This window comes from Pipistrellus kuhlii, unplaced genomic scaffold (assembly GCF_014108245.1).
Source record: "Pipistrellus kuhlii isolate mPipKuh1 unplaced genomic scaffold, mPipKuh1.p scaffold_m20_p_6, whole genome shotgun sequence".
In the NCBI taxonomy this organism is placed as follows: domain Eukaryota; kingdom Metazoa; phylum Chordata; class Mammalia; order Chiroptera; family Vespertilionidae; genus Pipistrellus; species Pipistrellus kuhlii.
In genome coordinates this window covers 37,836,264-37,855,996 of record NW_023425562.1, presented here as the reverse complement: position 1 = coordinate 37,855,996, position 19,733 = coordinate 37,836,264, and the positions used below count along the sequence as shown (strand labels likewise).

General features: G+C 37.1%; 1 protein-coding gene across 1 annotated transcript in view; it reads left to right on the top strand.

Moving 5' to 3' along the window:
* Window positions 1-19,733, top strand: part of ZNF407 (zinc finger protein 407) — a 359,657-nt gene that overhangs the window by 18,717 nt on the left and 321,207 nt on the right. The window contains exons 2-3 of the mRNA XM_036419918.2: window positions 1,274-5,979; window positions 10,961-11,075. Coding sequence (XP_036275811.1) covers window positions 1,329-5,979; window positions 10,961-11,075 — 4,766 coding nt within the window. The 5' untranslated portion in view covers window positions 1,274-1,328. The remainder of the gene's footprint in view (window positions 1-1,273; window positions 5,980-10,960; window positions 11,076-19,733) is intronic.

Genomic DNA, 19,733 nt, shown 5'->3' with positions numbered 1-19,733 from the left:
TAATGATTTCAATGCTCATCCTGTGGCATCAATCACTACTTCATTTTTTTTTGTGTGTGACAATAATATTTCATTGTATGGCTGTACCACATTTAGTTATTCATTGGTGAATATTTGGGTTGTTTCCACTTCCTGCTTGTTTTACTACTAAAAACATTTGTATACAAGTTTTTGTGTGGGGCTATATGTTTTCATTTCTCTTGGGCATATACCTAGGAGTGAAATCGATGGGCTCTATGGTAACTCCACGTTTAGTGATTTGAGGTCTTGCCAGACTATTTTCCAAAGCCGCAGCATCATTTTACATCCCAGCTGGCATTATATGAGGGTTCTGGTTTCTCTACATTAGGGGTGTCGAACTCAATCAGAGAAGGGGCCAAAATCTAAAATCCAGCCTAAATCGCGGGCCGAATGGTTTACTGAACAGTCATAAACTGTCATTGTGATGGAAACGCAGCGGAGTGCAGTGATGACAGCGCGGTGCGAGCCACATTGCAAGGCCTGGCGGGACGGATTTGGCCCGCGGGCCTTGTGTTTGACACATGTGCTCTACATTCTCACCAGCATATGTTATTGCCTGACTTTTTGATTTTAGCCATCCTAGTAGGTGTGAAGTGGTGCTACTTTATGGCTTTATTTTCATTCCTCTAGCAACTGCTGACATAGATTATGTTTACCTGTGCTTTTTGGCCATTTGTATAGCTTTAAAAAAAGAGTTTTTATTGATTTCAGAGAGAAGAAGGGAGAGGGACAGAGGGACAGAAACTCAATGATGAGAGAGAATTATTGGTCGGTTGCCTCCTACATGCCCCCAACTGGGGATTGAGTCTGCATCTCAGGCATGTACCCTGACTTTCTGGTTTATAGGTCAATGCTTAACCACAGAGCCATACCTCCTGGGCAGCAGTTTTGTTTTAATCTGCAGGAGTCCACTGAAACAGAATTTGAAAAGAAGGCTTCTTTATTTAGAAAAAAGAATTAGTAAATTGAAATGTAGTGATAAAGAGAGTTGAAACTTGGGAGATTTTTTGCAAGCTGGTTGAGAAAATCCCCTTTTCTGTGGAAGATAGTATAGTGTGGTAATATTGTGTTCCCAAAATACAATTCATACTTTTCATTAAGGGTCATGTGATCAAATTAATCTCAATATGAAGGAAATATTATTGAGGCTAACTTTATAATATTTTTCATCCACTATGTCACGTTATGTTGATTTTTGGATTAATATACCTGTCTGTTCAAAGGTTTAATACCATGCTTGTTTTCTTCATAGATTATGAGTGCCAAGTAAGCTACCTTGACAGAGGAGCAGTGTCGGCACGATAGTAATGATGGGTACTGAGAAGAAACCAGAGAATGATGAGGACGAAGATGTAAAAAAGGAAGCAGAAGATTCAAGGATTGTTTCATCTCAGGATGTGGAGTGTAGGCCCTTGTCTGATTTGGTAGTGAATTCCTCTGAGAATTCTGCTAGCAAAAGAGCTCTTTCGGAGTCATCATCCGGTGTTTTTGTGGCGGAAGATGGAAATAAACATGCTTCCAAACGAATGAAATTCAGTGAAGCTGAGCCCTGTAGGTCCGAAGAGCAGGGTGTTTGCGGGTTATCTGAAGTGGAGGTCCCGTCTGGTGAAATGGTGAAGGCGTCCTTCCTGAATGACTGCTCAGAAGGAGATACTTGTCCTCCCACCTCGTTTTCCCTTCTCTGCAGTTCTGGCCCAACTGACACTGTTTCTCTGAAAACAGACACTGAGAAGATGATTGCTCAGGAAATGGTTTCCCTTGACCCAGAAACAAAATCTTTCTCCAGCAAAGAGGTTGTTAGTGTTGGTTGTACCATCGGGAACATTGATTCAGCTTTCAGGTGCAACATGTGTGACCATTTGTTTTCTTCTTGCTCGGACTTGGAGAAGCATGCTGAATGTCACGAGCCGCCATCTAAGGAGTCTGCCCACTGTCCCTGCAGCCACGGAGCAGAGAGCAGCCCAGCATTGCAGACCCATGCCACACAGACACATGGGTCACGGACCGTCTTTTCTTGTGACCTTTGTGGTTTTCAGTGTGTGGAAGAGAACCTTTTGAATGCACATTGTCTTGGAAAAACACATCTCCGGCGCCAGAATCTTGCTGCTCGTGGAGGATTTGTGCAGATCTTAACAAAACAGCCTTTTCCTAAGAAGTCATGTACCATCGGAACAAAGAGTGTTCGCATAAAACCAAGAGCATCTAAACAAATAGCAAAGAATAGTGATTCAAAAGGACTAAGACATGGTGAAAGCAAATTTAAAGATTTCAGAGGCAGCATTTCTAAGCAGAGTGGAAGTAGCAGCGAACTTCTTGTTGAAATGAGGCCGTCCAGGAGTACTGTGCTAGAAAAGGGAGAGATTGTTGAAGAAAATGTCCCTTCCTTTGGTACAACTCGAAACCCTGAAAACCAGAGTAAAAAGTTAGGAGCATTAGTAGGCTCACAGGGTCTCTTAGATAAATTGGAATCTACCAAAAAGACTCTACAGACAGCACATGGTATCAGCTCAACCTCGAGACCGAGACCTGAGAGAAACATTCTCATGTTGGCTAATAGCTTCCGACGACGAAGTGGCACTTTCCCCTTAAAAAGCCAAGCCAAGAAAAGGTTTAATCTTTTAGGAATTAATAAACGGGGCACTAGTGAAACTCCCAGGATGTATATGAAACACGTTAGAGCACAGATGAAAACAGGTGATTCAGAGTCCATGCCTAAACACATAGAAATGGGTGGCAGTACCCACAGTCTGTGTGTGTCTTCCTCAGAAACCCTGGACCTGAAGCAGGATGAAAGAAATGCCCACCATGTGAGCTACTTTGATCCTTCCACAGTGAGGGCAGCTTCTGACCGTCAGATGTCATGTTCTTGTACAGACTGTGGCCAGGTGTCTACAAGTAGGACAGAGTTGGAAGTCCACATGAAAAGGTGCCATGCAAGAGATGTAAAATTGTTCTGCCAGACATGTGACGTTTCCAGCATGTCTAGGAGGGACCAACATGAACATTTGCACAATCACCAGCTTCAGCAAACTGCCTCTGTCCTCAATTGTCAGTGCTGCTCATTTATTTCCTTGAATGAAACACATCTTAGAGACCACATGAAGGAAAAGCACAGTATGGGCTTTCTCTGTTCTCCCTGTAATCTGTTCTTCTTGTCTGAGAAGGAAATGGAGGAACACAAGACAACTGAGAAGCATATTCGCTTATTGGTTCAACCAAAGACTTCTCAATCGTTTAACAATGATTTGGTTTTACAGACTTTACCTTTAAGGACTTTGGAATCAGAAAACACAAAGGATTCTATGAGCCAGTTAGGAAGAGTGGCTCAGGAAGAACTAACTAAGACCCGGGTAAGCTATGGAAGTGAAGTAAGGCATTCAAATAAGCCTCAATTTCAGTGTAAGAAGTGCTTTTATAAAACACGGTCCTCCACTGTTCTCACACGACACATAAAGCTCCGGCATGGTCAGGACTACCACTTTCTTTGTAAAGCATGTAATCTCTATTCATTGAGCAAAGAAGGAATGGAGAAACACATTAAGAGAAGCAAACATCTTGAAAATGCTAGGAAAAATAATATTGGCTTAAGCTTTGAAGAATGTATTGAAAGGGTTTGTATAGGTGCAAATGACAAGAAAGAAGACGTTACGATTTCTGCAAACGAGAGGACAGAAGGCGACATAGAAGGTGAGCAATTGCAGGAACATAACTCTTTGGAGAAGAGCATACTCACTGCCAAGGAACAGCCACAGTCTGGCGTAATCGCCAAAGATGATGAGTTAGCCTTGACCACCACTCCAAAGAGAGGGAGACCCAAAGGTAACATCTCACGGACATGTTCACACTGTGGCCTCTTGGCCTCTAGTATTACAAATCTGACCGTTCACATTAGACGAAAACATAGTCACCAATACAGTTACTTATGTAAAGTGTGTAAGTATTATACTGTAACTAAGGGAGATATGGAGCGTCATTGTGCCACCAAGAAACATAAAGGACGTGTAGAAATAGAAGCAAATGGAAAACAAAGTTCAGATATCATTATTGGCCCTGAAAGAGGTAACCTTGAAGCCTGTAGTAGGAGCACCAGTTCAGATGAACAAACTAATAAGTCAGCTGAACCAGATCCCTCCAGTTCAGAAAAAACAGGACAAGAGCAAAGAGATCAAGTTGAAATTGAAGTTGAAAATGTATTTCATTCTACAGATGGGGAAGCTGGCAGTCACGCTATTGATGAGAAGGAACAAGTAACTCTAGAACCAGAGGCCCTGGTGCAGCAAAGGGAAGTATGCTCGCAGAGAGGTGCCCTGAGCACAAGTGACAATAAATGTGCACACTGTGAGTTTAGTGCTCACTCTTCAGCTTCCCTAGAATTGCATGTAAAACGGAAACACACAAAAGAATTTGCGTTTTATTGCATGGCATGTGATTACTATGCCGTGACTCATAGAGAGATGACCAGGCATGCAGCAACAGAAAAGCACAAGGTGAAAAGGCAGTCTCACCTGAATTCTTCTGACGTGGGAGCAAGTCCTTCAGAAATGTCCAAAAACATCATCATACCTGAGGAGCAGCATCAACAAAATTCTGAAGAATTCCAGATAATTTCAGGCCAATCACCTGAAACTCTTAAATCTAGAAATGCTACTGGCCATTCTGTTTTAGATGAGAATACTAACTTAGACATGTCTAAAGTACTCTGTGTTCCTGACTCTATAGAAGTTGAGACTGAAGAAGACTCTAATCTTAGTGAAGGTCCTCCGTTTTGTGAAACTTTGCAACAACCCCTTGCCAAGGACAAAGTTAGGAGACTCGAGGAAGAGGTGACCCTTAACATTTCCTCTAATGGCTCACCAAGCAAATTTCAGAATGAAAATTCGGGAAGCTCAGCTTTAATTTATGAGACAACAAAGACCAATCACAATAAGTTGAATGACATTGGTGATCCAACTGCACATGGTGATAGTGATGGAGGGAATGGAGGAGACCATGAAGGTGAAATCCTCAGTAAACATGGATGTCTTGGAGTCCTGGATGGAGCTCATTCAGTTGAAAGCACCGTCCCTGTTGTGATGAGAATGATGGAAGGACAGCTAAACCTGGATAGCCGTGGTCAAGACCAAGTTGGAAATATGCAGAGTTCAGTGGATTTGAAAACTATGCAAGGAGATTCTATCTTGGAAAATAAGGAAATTCTGATGAATTCCCAACAAGAAACTGAAATTGTTATAGAAGAGGATGGTCCAGCTTCTGATAGCACGGTTGAAAGTAATGATGTTTATGAAACTATAATTAATGTTGATGATAAAGGACAGGCCATGTACAGTTTTGGCCGGTTTGATTCTTCCATAATAAGAATAAGGAACTCAGAAGATGGTGAATTGATAGACCAGTGTGAAGAGGGTCTGATAACAACAGAAGTGAGAATGAGTGAGTCCCCCTTAAAAGACTGTGCTCAAGGAGTGAAAAAGAAGAAATCTGAAGGCAGCTCCTTTGGTGAATCCACACGAATCCGTTGTGATGACTGTGGTTTCTTAGCAGATGGGTTAAGTGGACTGAATGTTCACATAGCCATGAAGCATCCTACAAAGGAGAAACACTTCCATTGTTTGCTGTGCGGCAAGTCCTTCTACACAGAGAGCAACCTGCATCAGCACTTGGCTAGTGCTGGCCACATGAGAAATGAACAGGCCAGCGTGGAAGAGCTCCCGGAGGGCGGGGCCACCTTTAAATGTGTCAAATGTACAGAGCCCTTTGATTCGGAGCAAAATTTATTTCTGCATATTAAAGGGCAGCATGAGGAACTGCTCCGGGAGGTGAATAAGTACATAGTGGAAGACACTGAGCAAATCAACCGAGAGCGAGAGGAGAATCAGGGAAATGTCTGCAAGTATTGTGGCAAGATGTGTCGCAGTAGCAATTCTATGGCGTTCCTGGCCCACATCCGCACTCATACAGGTATGTGAACCGTGGCACTTGTGCTTCTCTATAACATGCCCTTGAGTGGTAAAATCTGGACATTCCCTCCCACCCAATATGCAGTCCCTGCTTCAGTTGCTGCTAGCTCTCACTTGGTTCACATGACTGCTGGGTGGTGCTCGGGACAACTAGCCACTGTCATCGCTGACACTTAACATCTATGAAGACCTGTAGGCCTCATTGATCTCAAAGGCAGGCTCTTTAACAAATTCCTTTCAATTTTATCAAAAAGCTTAGTGCCTCTCGTGCTTTTGTTAAATTCCTGTCTCATAGAGCTTTTCACATGTTTTAGGTCCAAACTGTTTGGTTTTTTAAGGTATCTATTAAGTGGCACTGGGTTTCAGAGCAGCAGTTGCCAACCTTTCGTACTTCATGGACCATCAGGGGTCTGTGGACCACTGGTTGGCAACTGCTGTTTCAGATAATATATTAAATGGCATTTGAGGAATGAGATAATAAAAATTTTCATACAATTTTACAGATTTAAAAATATTCATTGCCAGGTAGTTTATATCAGGTAGTTTATATCCAAAAGTATAACTCCCAGGCAACAAAATTCTACTTTCAAAGATCAGAAACAGTCAACAGTTTTCAAAGTCACTATGTTCGGGGATTTGTGTTCATTGATACAGGCCCTGGAAGAACCTGGTGAGTCTCTGCTCTGCTTTGTGGTTCATTTTAGGTAGATATTTTTTAAAAACTTTTTTCCCCCCTGAAAAATGTATAAGCCAGTGTTCTAAATTTATGTAAAAATTCACTGCACTGTTTCTATAAACCTGCCATACATTCTTTATTTTAAATAGACAGCTTTTCTAAATCATTGTGCTCTGCTTAGACAAGTTCTGTCTCCATGGTTGAATTTATGAGTGGATTTGAATAATAAATTCACATTTTAATGAACATATTTTCATTAGAACTGTAAGGTTTATTTTACTGTACTTTAAAATAATGGCTTATTATTAAAGCTATACTTTAAATTCATGCAGTTTTGGAAAATTTTTGCATCATCACAGGAGAAAGACAAAAGAATATGAAACATTATTAATAGTTTAGAGTGATTAAACATAGTTAAAAGTTTTTCATTGGAGAAAGTAGCAGGGAAATCTGCATAAGGTCGATCTAGGTGAATATCAGCATTGTACTCTTGATTCCAACTATTCCCAGTGCAGCGGAGTTGTGATGGTGGTTTGTTGGAGTTATTAATAACTTTGCATGCTGTATTACAGTTTACTTTCTGAAATGATACAGTTTTAGAAATTAGGCTTGTTCACATTCACAGAAAAGATGTACTTTCTTAATATGCCCTCTTAAGGCAGATAAAACTGAATAAAACTAAGAGGAAGATGCTAATGGAGCTCTTTTTAGAATTCTTTATGCAACTGTCTGGTCAAGACATGTTGCTTATAATTGATGTGTCCATTACTTGAATTCTCTTGTAATTATAGTCAATAAGTCTTGTAAATGTGTTAAAGCTCACTAAAAGCATACAAATTCAAGAACAGAGTAAGGCTAATAATTTAAAATAATCAATGTAGGCATTTCAGCACTTAATTTCCCTTGTGTGTTGATAGCTGATCATTCTTAATCCATTAAGATTTATTTAGTCGTTTACAATGCAAAATAGGTTTGCACTGGTCACTTGTGCCATTTGAAAATGTCCACCAGGTTAAGTGCAGAATGTAGTCCATTAGTCTTCCTTGACTATATGTATTAATTGCATTTAAAATCAAGTTAATGTGGATGTGAAAGTGAGGTAACTATCAATATGTGACAAAGTAACCCTACTTATATAAGTTACATCATTGATTGTAACATTTAGTAAAAGTTAGCATACTTTTTAACATTTTGTGTTGGGCTTATCAGCAAGCACATTTTTGTTGTGTTCTAAAGCACTACAAAGGCGAGATCCTGAGGACCCAAGGCCCATCTGCCATTTCAGACTTGCAAGGCATTTTTTGGAGAAGTTGCTCTCCAGGTTTTCACTCCCAAGTTTTTTTCTTGGCGCCTCTTAGAATGAATTGCTTTTCTGATCTGTTGCTTATGTCCATGAAATAGTAATGCAGGGACTGTTATTAATGGTTAACTGGAAAAGGGCTTACTCTTCCAATCCTTGTTTTTATACTTTGTGATTTACTATATGTTTTATGTAACCTTTTCTTCCTATCCTCAGTATGATGAAAGCAGCACTATAAGAAATAAATGAGTTGGTCATCCAGAATTGTAGGAAAAAGGCGTCACAGAGCTTCCAGGGTGCTTGCTGTCTGAAGCCACTGCATGAGCAGAAAGAGCAGGGACTCCTTTCCCATTATATGAGTGGTACAAAACCCCGGTCCTCTTTTCTCCTGTATCATTCTGTTAGAGCTTTGATTTCCTATAGCAGGGAAGGTGTTTTTAAGCTAGAAGACTGTCTGCAAGCCTTCATTTTATGTTTGAGTGCACTGGTCACTCATACTGTCCAGAAGTGTTCACATGTGGGGAACCAGAGAGTTGTATGACTTTACTGAAAAATTCCCAAGCCAGGGCTGGTGGTGTCTGTAACTAATTATGTGATGGTTTTTAGAGGTTGAGTTGGCTTAAGAAGAGACGGTTCAGGAGAGTTGGTCTATAGGAAGTAAGCAGAGTGAGAGCATGGGTGTGATTCTGTTCACTGCTTCATCTCTGTGTCCTGCACATAGCTGGCTCCCAACATTACTGTTGGAGAGGTGAATAAGCGGATGGACAGTTTTGTGAATGAAGTGCCAATGTGTAGTGAAGAATGTAGCATTTAGGCTAGAGTTGACAGGCATTAGATGCTGGGTATATACGTCTTGACCTGATTCTTTAAGACCTAAAGTTTTATTAAATTTTTAATTTTAATGTCACATTCATGTTTGCATAATAGTCAGCAATGGCTGATGTTAAGGAAAATAGTACCTCTGGTTCCCTAACGTTTGGATTTTTATGGCACAGAAAGATGTTAACACAGTCTATTTGGGATATAAGATATGAAAAATACTCAGAGCCTTCATGATTTCTACATGAAAGCTGTCAACTCATTCATGTGTTGTCAGCACACTGGCAGTAATCACTGAGACCTGAAGGCGCTAGAGTGTCTCACAGGGGAGCCAGGTACAATCCACTGAAAGCACTGAGGTCTGTATCTGGACCTTTGTGGCACATGTGTTTGCACAGGGAGAAGGAGCTCATAACAATGTCAGTGCAGGATGAGCAAGACTAAAGCTTAAATCCACAAGATAGATGTTTTAAATCCTTTCACTATATTGTGATACAAATGTTGAGGGAGCTTTATCTTCTTTGTTTGAAGTCCTGGTGTTATTGTTAAATTAATAATTTCATAATTACCTATTATCTTGAATGCATTTTAATCCAAAGTACAGGTAAATTGGTTCTTCTCACTTATGTCTTTTATAAGTCCCTTTAATAGAGTTTTCTGTTGAGATGAAGTGTTTCATAGTGGTCATAGGCTTAGTTTTATCAGAATCATTTAAATAAACTGTAGTTTCTAATGTGATTGATATAATGTGATTGCTGTAAGCTGCAGTCTCAACCTGCTTTTGACATTTACACATAAAGCTGACTAGATATAACCATTCAGGTGCTAAATATATTTTACATCTACTTCTAACGGCAGAAATGGAAGTATTGAGAGATCTGGCTTCATTGTCATTGAACTGTGAAATATTCAACCTTGTCTGCCTGTGCTAGTACTACTGTTGAGTTTTTTATTTCTGTTAGATTAAAATTAAATGCTTCACTTTTTTTGTCAGCTTTTGGGAATTAAATTGAAATTTAAGACTTTAAATTTTTTTACTGAGTGCTTCAGTTTCAACAAAGTATTCTTGGAGGATTTTTTTTCCAAGGGCACTGCACAAAGGTTCATTGATCAAATTTGATTTATTGCATTTTTTTTGCTTGAGCCTTTTTGTATATTTATTCAAGTTTACATATTTTATATTCTGTCTGATCATGTTAGAAGAGGTGTTTCACCAAATAGGGATTAAACATGATCTGAAAAATCTGGAAACACATTGTCCTGACTTTAAGCAGTGATTTCCGTGATTTTCATTTATTTGAAGATTTAGTGGCTAGAAAATCAGAAAATGGTGTGTGTGTGTGTGTGTGTGTGTGTGTGTGTGTGTGTATATTGCAACTTAAAAAGTGTAGCTTCTTATTAATGTGGATACTGATTATCAGTAACTATTATATATTGGGTAAAGTCTGCTACTGACACTAAGTTTGTTGACTATTAGTTTTGTTTTCTCATTGAATATAGATTAAAATAAAAAAAATTTGGTACAATGTTTTTATGTTCAAATATTTGCTCTTGAAATTAATAATAACTAACATGTCAGTTCTTTTAGTTTTCAGAATCAGTACAGATTTTTGACTACAAAGTGACCATAAAGCAAATAATTTATCCATTGCGTATTCTTAAATTCTATGCTGTTATAATAATGATATAGTGACTCTTAGGGAATAATGTAAAAAATATCTAAAATACCATTATTAATGTGAATAAAGTCAAAGCTGCAGAAGTTTATTTACTTGATGACACATATACTTGAAAATATCAGCTACTCTATTTGCATTTATGCTTTTAAAATGTCACATTTTAAATGTGGAGTGACTGTGAAAGATACTTTTGTGAATTGTAAGGAAAATATTTAAAATTATTTATCTCATTTCGTCTACTTAATACTAGTCACCTGGGCCACTTTTGATTTTAAATCTTAGAAATATTATTCAAAGTTAGGGACACTCACTGAAGCATTCAAGTCTCCTTGGTGGAATAATTATGGAATGCAGGTCATTTCAAGTTAGAAAGGAATGCAAGTGCTCCATTTTAGGGACAGAAATTTGTAATTAGATTAAAAGTATGATTTAAGATCTAAGCCTCTTTTTAAAGTATCAGTACAGTATTATTCAAATTAAAATAATATTTTATGTTAAATTTACTTAGGATCAAAACCATTCAAGTGCAAGATCTGCCATTTTGCAACAGCTCAGCTTGGCGATGCCAGAAACCATGTCAAAAGGCACCTTGGGATGAGGGAATACAAGTGTCATGTGTGTGGGTGAGTAAATTGAAACTGTTTCCACTGTGTGAACCAGGAAGCTTATGCAGGATTTCATTGTTTCAGAATTCAGAACTGATATGAGTAAGAGGGGCTAAAATTATGCATTCATAGCCCCCTTCCCATTGTTATGATAAATTCCTTAAATACAGTTATGACATTCTTCTTCACTTCTAATCCTGTACTGAAGATGAGCAATTTTATGGGCTACAAGGTCAATTTGAACCTGTAATCTGTAAATTGACTAAATTATAGGATGTTCATTCACGTTGCCAGAGAGAACTGAAAATTCCATTTAAAGACATAAAAAATACACAATATAGCTTAAGGAGTGTATACGTATGTTTTTTTACTTTTGCTTTGCTGATTTAATTTTAATCACATTAATGGCTCTTTGGATCCATTGGACATATTCTGTAAGGAAAAAAAAAACAGAAAAAGACTTAATTTTGGACAACTGGTTACTATTATTGCTGGGATGAGCCTTTAAAAAAGTGTATAATGTATATTTTTATGTAACTTTATTTCAAAACTTGTTTTCCTTTTTCAGTTAATGGGTTTTTCCTCTGAAGAATCATTCACAATCTTTAGTTGTCATTCAAATGTGTTACATTAATAGGAAGTACTGAGATGCTATAAAAAGTTTTAAAATGCCATGGTGTCTATAGTATGTCATAGACATTCAGAGCTGGATTTTAATACCCTACTTTTGATTAAGGATATATTTTAATGTTATTATGCCAGAGAAATGAACTAATAAGTGCATCACATAAAAACACTTTGTATGTGAAACCTGAGAAACCTTCTTATATCTAATTCACAAAATAATTTAGGTTCAATTAAATTATGCAATGTGCTCATGTTATATTAGGGTTATTTTTTTATTTGAAAATTCTCCTGGTTTGGCACTATTGTATAAATATAAATTACTTTTAAGTCATAAGTACCTGGTTTTTGTTAGATACTATACTTCATCCCAAGATGCCATTGCATTTTTTGACCCTTAAGATAATTTTAAAAGTGACTTTGCAAGCACTTTTATTAACCATGATCTGTGATTTATTCATGGACAGAATTGATGGTTCAGTGACTTGCAGCTAAAGTAAATGAAGACGAACCTTTGCCCTAAAGCCCCCTGAAGATCGGTGCAGAATGAGTTTTGTTGCTACTGATTTTAGCTGCAAGGGTCGAGTGCCAAATGGTTCATTTTAATTGCTCTAGGTCTTGAAATTAAAAAAGATATCTCATTTATTATTTTTACCATATGAATGATAGGAAAGAGGAAGGCCCTGACTTCCAACGAAATTTTGCTGTCAGATGACCATAAACAGTGTCTTCCTCATTTCCACAAAACAGACAATTTTTGCATACTACTGTTATTAGAAATCTAATTCTATTCATTTTTATTAGGGTTACTAAGACTTTGGAAAAGGATGAAGAAACTTTTTTAGAGAACAGTTTTTAACACATGTAGCATCAAAAATGATACATGATTGATTGGCTTTGCTTATATAATTTGAAGAATGCACACTTTGCTTAGCTCAATGCTTACCACATATAACTGAAATGTTGCACTAGTGATTTATAGATTTGATGCCCAAGATAAAGAATTGAAAATGCATGTAAATATATTGAGCTTTATACTGCTATCAGAGAGTTCTATGTCTATGTGTGTGTAGAAAAAACTATCTAGATTCCAAAATTGTATCTCTTAGAATTATGGTAGTCATTGAATTGTATTTGACCATGAAATGATAGATCTCTTATTTTTTTTAGAAATGAAATTTGATTTAAAAGTTACTTAATAGTATCACAGTATAGATATTTTCACAATGCAGCTAATCATTCTGAAGAATTGCAGTAAACTAAGAAATGCCTATTGATCAATGTTTTTAAAGTAAAACAATAGTGAGTTAAATACCCTTCAATATTAAAAGTGTATCATAAGTTGTTCACGTGTTTCAAAGGGATAGGGCAGTATGTAAGTTAAACATTAAATTGGAAAACATTAAGAAAAATGTAAGAGTTGGCTACTAGATTAGTGGCAGTAGAGAGCATTGGTACATTAACATCACTGACAATGTCAATTCATTATTATTGATGGTTAAATAATCTTAGAGCAGCTCCGTGGACCTATTAGTTCCTGAACATAAGCAACTCATGCTGCATTTCTTCATTAGCTTTAATTGCTATAAATTTTACTTTAAAAAATACTTTAAAATGTGAAGTGATCTTTCAGGAACATTAACTGTATAATTTTGTCACAAACAGAAGGTCCTGCACTGTGTTTTCTTTTCTGAGATAATTAGTGTCTTAGTGTATATCTTTTATAACTTTATTATTGTAATAACCTCTTCATTATTTTAGTTGAAAGAAAAAATGTTTTCAAGTAATTTTATTTGCATGATATTATGTAGGAATAGTGGGGCAGGCAATATTTTTTTATTTTTTATTTTTATTAATCTGTTGGGTTTTTTTTGGAAAAAACCCCCACACAAAACAAAACCTAGTATTTTATGGTGAAATTTATGGAAATAATAGTGTATTTTGTTGACTCTATCGACCTCAGAATTAATGTTTCAGATTATTTGTGATTGAGTTCTTTATCATATCTTTATGTCTTTTATTTGAACATTGAAGATGTTCATCAAATATATAGCTGATATTTTTTTCCCTGAGGCTTAGTTTAAGATTGAGTGTTAGCTTCTCTCTTAACAAAAGCTGCCTTTTAAACTTTCATTTTTAAAAATCTACACTGATTTTCTTTGAATTGTTAAGCTGAATTTTAAGATAATCTCTTGTTCCTTCTTAGCAAATCTTAGCTACAATCTGTCATGGATTTAAGTTAGTTTAAAAGAGAAACTGAATGTCTTTGCTGTCTAATTGCTACTGGCTAGCTGGATTCAGAGCTCGGGATTTAAGTTTTGTTTACTCATGTGGTTTACATGCTCAATAGCACGGTAAAAAATTAAAAATGTATTGCTTTGAACTCCTGTTTTAAGAACATGTTATAGATAACTTCATTTACAAGCCTTTTATTTTACTTTCACTTTTAGGAGAAACAGTTTTTTAATAATACAGCTTAATGTGTTTCTTACATCTGAGTGTGAACTTGAGGACTTTTATAAAATACAGATGTATCTATATATACTTGATGGATAGTTAATATGGAAATGGCTATGGGTCTGATAGAGGAGTTTAGTGGGGGAGAAAATAGCAAATAATGGAAAGCATTCCTATATGTAAGTTAAAATTTTTTGTGGGACATATGTTTAAAAACAGGTTAAACACATATTTTTACTAAATCCCTGATCTTTAACTTTGTTTATTTTTAGTAGTCAAGAACTTGAAAATCTCAGTGGCTCAAAAAAATCGTTATAGATACCGTGTTTTCTTAAATGTATTTAAATTTATTTAATAATGTCTCTGTGTGTACATATAATAGTATCTATAATACTCTAATAAATAGTATTTATGCAGTGCTGTGGTTTAGTGGATTCCTTAAGTAATATTTATTTGTTGATCTCTATAGTTTCATGAGATTGTTTATCTCCTGTTTATTATCTCCACTTACAGATAATAAACTTGAGATTAACAGTATTTTTAGTAATGGACTAAAGTTATGGAGTAGTAATGGTAGACCACTATTTTCTTCCTTTAACTGTCCCTTTTCCTTAATTCTCTTCTTTTTGTAATATTGGTTGTTTTGGTTACTATCTTCTATTTGTACTATTTTTTCTCTCTGGGTTGTTTTCACTAGCATGTAATGGCTGCAACTTATTTCCTTTCAGCCCCCAACCACTCTTGTTTCCTGCTTTTGCTCAGATTTATGTTCTTTTAAAAAAAATTGCTTATACACTGTTTTACTTTAATAATCTGTTATTCAGTTTCTTTTTTATATCTTTCTATTTCACTTTTCTCATATTAAATAGCAGTTTTAAAATTTTTTACTTTTCCTAGTTTTTTATGTATTGATAATTTATTCTACTTGAGTGGGTAAAAGTTAAACATGTTGGTATAATAGAGAAAAGTGCCTAAAAAAGTGAAGATTTTATTATCTTTTCATTAGGATGAGAGGGATAAAATTGATCAACCTGAGTTGTTTTTCCATTACTGGTTACCAAACAAAAAAGAGTTAGTAGAAAACCTAGTTAGTAAACCTAGGAAATATACCTAACTTTGTAGGCCATAATTCACAAAACTCTGGTATGCATGATTTATGGATTATGGTATTTTTTGATTGATTTTCTCATGTCTAATCTTGAATCTTGTGTATAGAGTTAAGTAGTTGAGTAGAATTACCTAATCAGGAGAGGATAAGAGCATTTTCTAAATCTGTCACCTCTTCGTTAATGAGAAGATTCTAGACATTTTCTATTGTGTATTAATTTACTTACGAACTGTTTATTATAAGCTGGCGTAAGTAACCTAAAACAGAAACTTACTAATGCAGTAAAACTCTTTGGATTTTTTGTTTTTTTTTTTTTTTTTTTTTTTTTTTTTTTTTTTGCATGTGTGGCATTACCTAGTTTTGTGCATTAGAAGGGATCTCTATGTAGATGATTATAATGTCACTTTCTGACCTTTGCAGCTTGAATAATTGTAAATCATTGCTTCATAACGTGTCAGAGAATGTCTGTACTAGGCAATTAAATGGCAGAATATAATAGACCAAATTATTGCCTGTCATGTTTTCAACAACACAGTTAGTATTTGAGTTACACTTAATCATTACGTGCATTAGCAACTTCATTGGAATCCAGCTTCAGGCTGAGCATGAAATACATTACATTATTTAAACCTCTAATGGTACAAGTCATTTATTTGTGTTGAAGTGTACAACATGCAGAGTTTCATAAAGCAAGGAACACTTGAGAGCTTAATTTATCCAAATCAAAGTCTAAATGCAGATAAACACAAGTGGCAAAAATTAGTAATTTTTATAGGCTGGAAATATTTAAAAATATATGGTTGTGGGTAATTGTAGGCAGCAGGAATAAATTAAAATCACTATTTTTAGTCTTCTCTGAGAACTAACGCTGTGTATACCTAAGTCATTAAAAGCACCATCGAATTGCATTTTTAGCTGAACAGTTAATTACACCCATCATATCTACAGAGGTATCCAAATAAAATAAGTAGTTGGTTCAGTTGGTTGTTTTGGTTAAAGAGATATAGATAGAAAAACTTTGTTTTGTATTGTGGCATGAATTATGCTTATAACAATATACAGTGCAGCCTCTCCCATTAAAAAAAAAAATCGAAATTAACGTCAAAAATGCTCTTATAAAGGGTGTATTATATTTAAAAATATTCTAATGCTTTTTCTTTAATGAAATATTTTTGTCTTTAGTATAAAATTTTCAAAATGCCACGTAATGATTACTACTGTCTCTCTTACTGTCAGTGAGGAATACAAAATGACCAAAACTAAAAAATTATTTGTTTATTCCTCTGATGTTAAAGCTCTTGAAATATTTAAATAGTGAGTGGACATTATTTTATATTTTTTTACATACAAATCAGTTTATAATTAGAAAGTCAAAGAGATCTCTTAGTTATAAAATTAACATAAAAAGCATTCAAACATTCTCAGCTCTGATTCTAGGGTGTTTTCCAATGAACTGATTTGTAAATGTAGGAGAGAATGGGGATTGGGTTAGGTTAATGGAAAAGAAACAGAAGAACATTTTCCCTAGGCTGTCTTCATGGTGAAAGGAGATATGTACCCTGTTCTTGGTTTTTGTGGCAGTGTTTTCTTGAATTTTTGCCAAAGTGGATATTTACCTCAAGGTAGTAAGTATGATCCTATATAATAAAAGCATCCTATGCTACTTAGACCAGACATCCTTCTGGATGACATTCTGGATGAAGCTGGGGCTGTGAGGACCGAGACAGAGGCAGGGGCTGAGCCCCTTGCACAAATTTTGTGCATCAGGCTTCTAGTTAACTTATAATAAAATAGAAGTTAAATACGCATTGTCACTTCTATTTGACAATTGTGTTGCAGTTGTCCTCTCTCTTTAAGATCTATCCAGTGAAAAAGTAATATTTCAAGTGACTTGAGTCACATTTTTGCCTTATTTTATTTTAAAATGGTTTTGTGATGCCTTTAAAATTACATTGTGGACTCCTAGGATTCTTTAGCCCTCCTGACCTCTACAGTGGAATATAGGAGGGTAGCCTCTCTCCTGGTTTCCTTTGCTTGTTCTGTGATTTTTTATCTTTATTTTTAGCCTGTTGTCTCCCTCCCTCTTCCTGTTTATGCATGTATTTGTGTAAGTCCTTTAATTTCTAGAGGGATTTGCTCTTTGATGTGTCCAAGACAATGAGAGGTGTTGGTAATGTAGATAGGAGGGAAGCAAAATCAATGACTGACATATTCATTTATTTCTTGTGGGGCAGATTCTCCAGAGATTCTTCTTGTGCAGGCACAGTGATCAGGTAGTGCAAGGGCTCTGTAATCACATGTTTCATGTGGGAGAGACAGACTTAAAGGGAGATGCCCCTCAGGAGTAGAAGTGAGAAATGGTGGTAGGTAGGTGCTCATTTCTGCTGAAGAGCATGAGGAATGGCTTCCTTGAGAGGTTATGTATGAGTTGGGCCTTAAAGGATGAGGAGCATTCACAGGGCAGACTCAGACATTTTAAATAGAGGGAACAAAAGTAGCAAAGAATGGGATAGCATAGCATATTAAGAACACTGCAAAAAATTCTTGGAGTGTAAGTGGCTAGATTAGGTGAAATGGGAGATTAAAAAAATGTATACTAATAAAAGGGTGGTTGGGGTGATACAGCCGGCAGGGGAGGGCAGTTAGGGGTGGTCAGACCAGTAGGGGAGGGTAGTTAGGGGCAATCAGGCTGACAGGGGAGAAGGTAGAGGGTGATCAGGCTGGCAAGGAAGCAGTTAGTGGGTGATCAGGCTGGCAGACAGAGGTGGTTAGGAGGCGATCAGGCCAGCAGGCAGAGGCAGTTAGGGGCAATGAGGCTGGCAGGTAGGCAGTTAGGGACGAACAGGCCAGTAGGCAGAGGCAGTTAGGGGGTGATCGGGCTGGCAGGAAGAGGTGTTTAGGGGTGATCAGGCCGGCAGGCAGAAGTGGTTAGGGACAATCAGACAAGTAGGTAGGTGAGCCGTTAGGAGCCAGTGGTCTCCGATTATGAGAGGGATTTCTGACTTTAGGCCCGATCCCACAGTTGATCATCCCCCGAGGGGTCCTGGATTGGAGAGGGTGAAGGCTGGGCTGAGGATCCCTATCCCCCCGCGAATTTCTTGCACTGGGCCTCTATTATTAGATAAACACTTAAGCCAGTGATTCTAGTCTTTAGGGTAAAAAGGTCAGAACAATATCTGCCTCAAACGGGTGCAGAAAACTTTGGTAAAGAAATGTCTGAATCTTGCTCTCCAATTCAGGAAAAATTTTATCGGATGGGTAGCATTTACTGTAGAGGTGAGTGGGGGGTAGGTGGATAACCACAGCTGCGCATTCCAGACAAGGTTCAGGTGAGTTCTGCCAGGAATATATGTTCAGGATGGGCATGGACTTCAGCCCTGCCAGAGGCCAGATCGCTTGCAGAGAGTAGACCCAGGGGTGGCTGGGTGAGGCGGGCTTGGCTCTCTGTCCTGCAAGGTGCTCAGTGCTGGTCTTTACTTCCACTTTCCATCGCTTTTTTTTTTTTTTTTCCTCCTTTCCATCACTTGTCTGCTTTTCTTCCAGCTTCCTAGACTCTGGATAGGCAGGAAAGGGAGGAAATAGAGAGCCTCATGGGAAGAGAATGCCACTTCAGAATCAAGGAGCCTGAGAATTGGCCATGGGAATTATTTTTAGGAGAATTTCACTGTTTGTAATTTTAATTAGAGACATTATTGATTGTGGATAATTGTAATGAACACAGGTTGATACTGGTTCCATATACCCAATTATAGCATAGTTCCAAATAATAATTACAAGGACATACAATTATTTCCCATGCTGCAGGCATTCACCTATCACTAACACATTGAAAATGGATGGTGGAGTGTTTCCACACCCAGGTCATTTGGATAGGCCTTACCACCTGGGGTAAGCTTGTCCATCTAAAGTACAAACACTCAGTAATGCATGTTCTTTGGTCATCAGTACCTCCCTCATTTCTGAGTACATTCATGGTTTTATGGTTCTGTGGATTCTCTCTCTACACCTCTTATCACTTTAACTCATCCCCAGGGTCTCTTTCTTCCCATTGCTGCCACTTGCTTCAGTATTTTACTAGAAATTAGTGCAGAGTTTTTGTTGAGAAGATCAGAGTGCCGAGTAGAAATAGTTCTAGGCACTATTAATGCTACTCTCTAGATATAGGAATTTTTGTTTGATTGTTAATCCTTATTTTTCCCATTGATATTCTTAGAGAGCAGAAGCGGGTGAAGGGGAGAGATCGAGAGCGAGAGAGAGAAAACATTGATGTGAGAGAGACACATTGATTGGTTGTCTCCTGCACATGTTCCAACTGGTTCCGGTGATGAACCTGCACCGAGGTACAAGCACTTGACTGGAAGGAATTAAACTTGAGACTCTCTGGTGTGCAGGTCAGCACTCTGCCATGTTGGTCAGGGCTAGATATAGGAATTTACAAATTATCATTGGTCTGCTATTCCCATTTGATTTAAAAAAGAAATACTGTT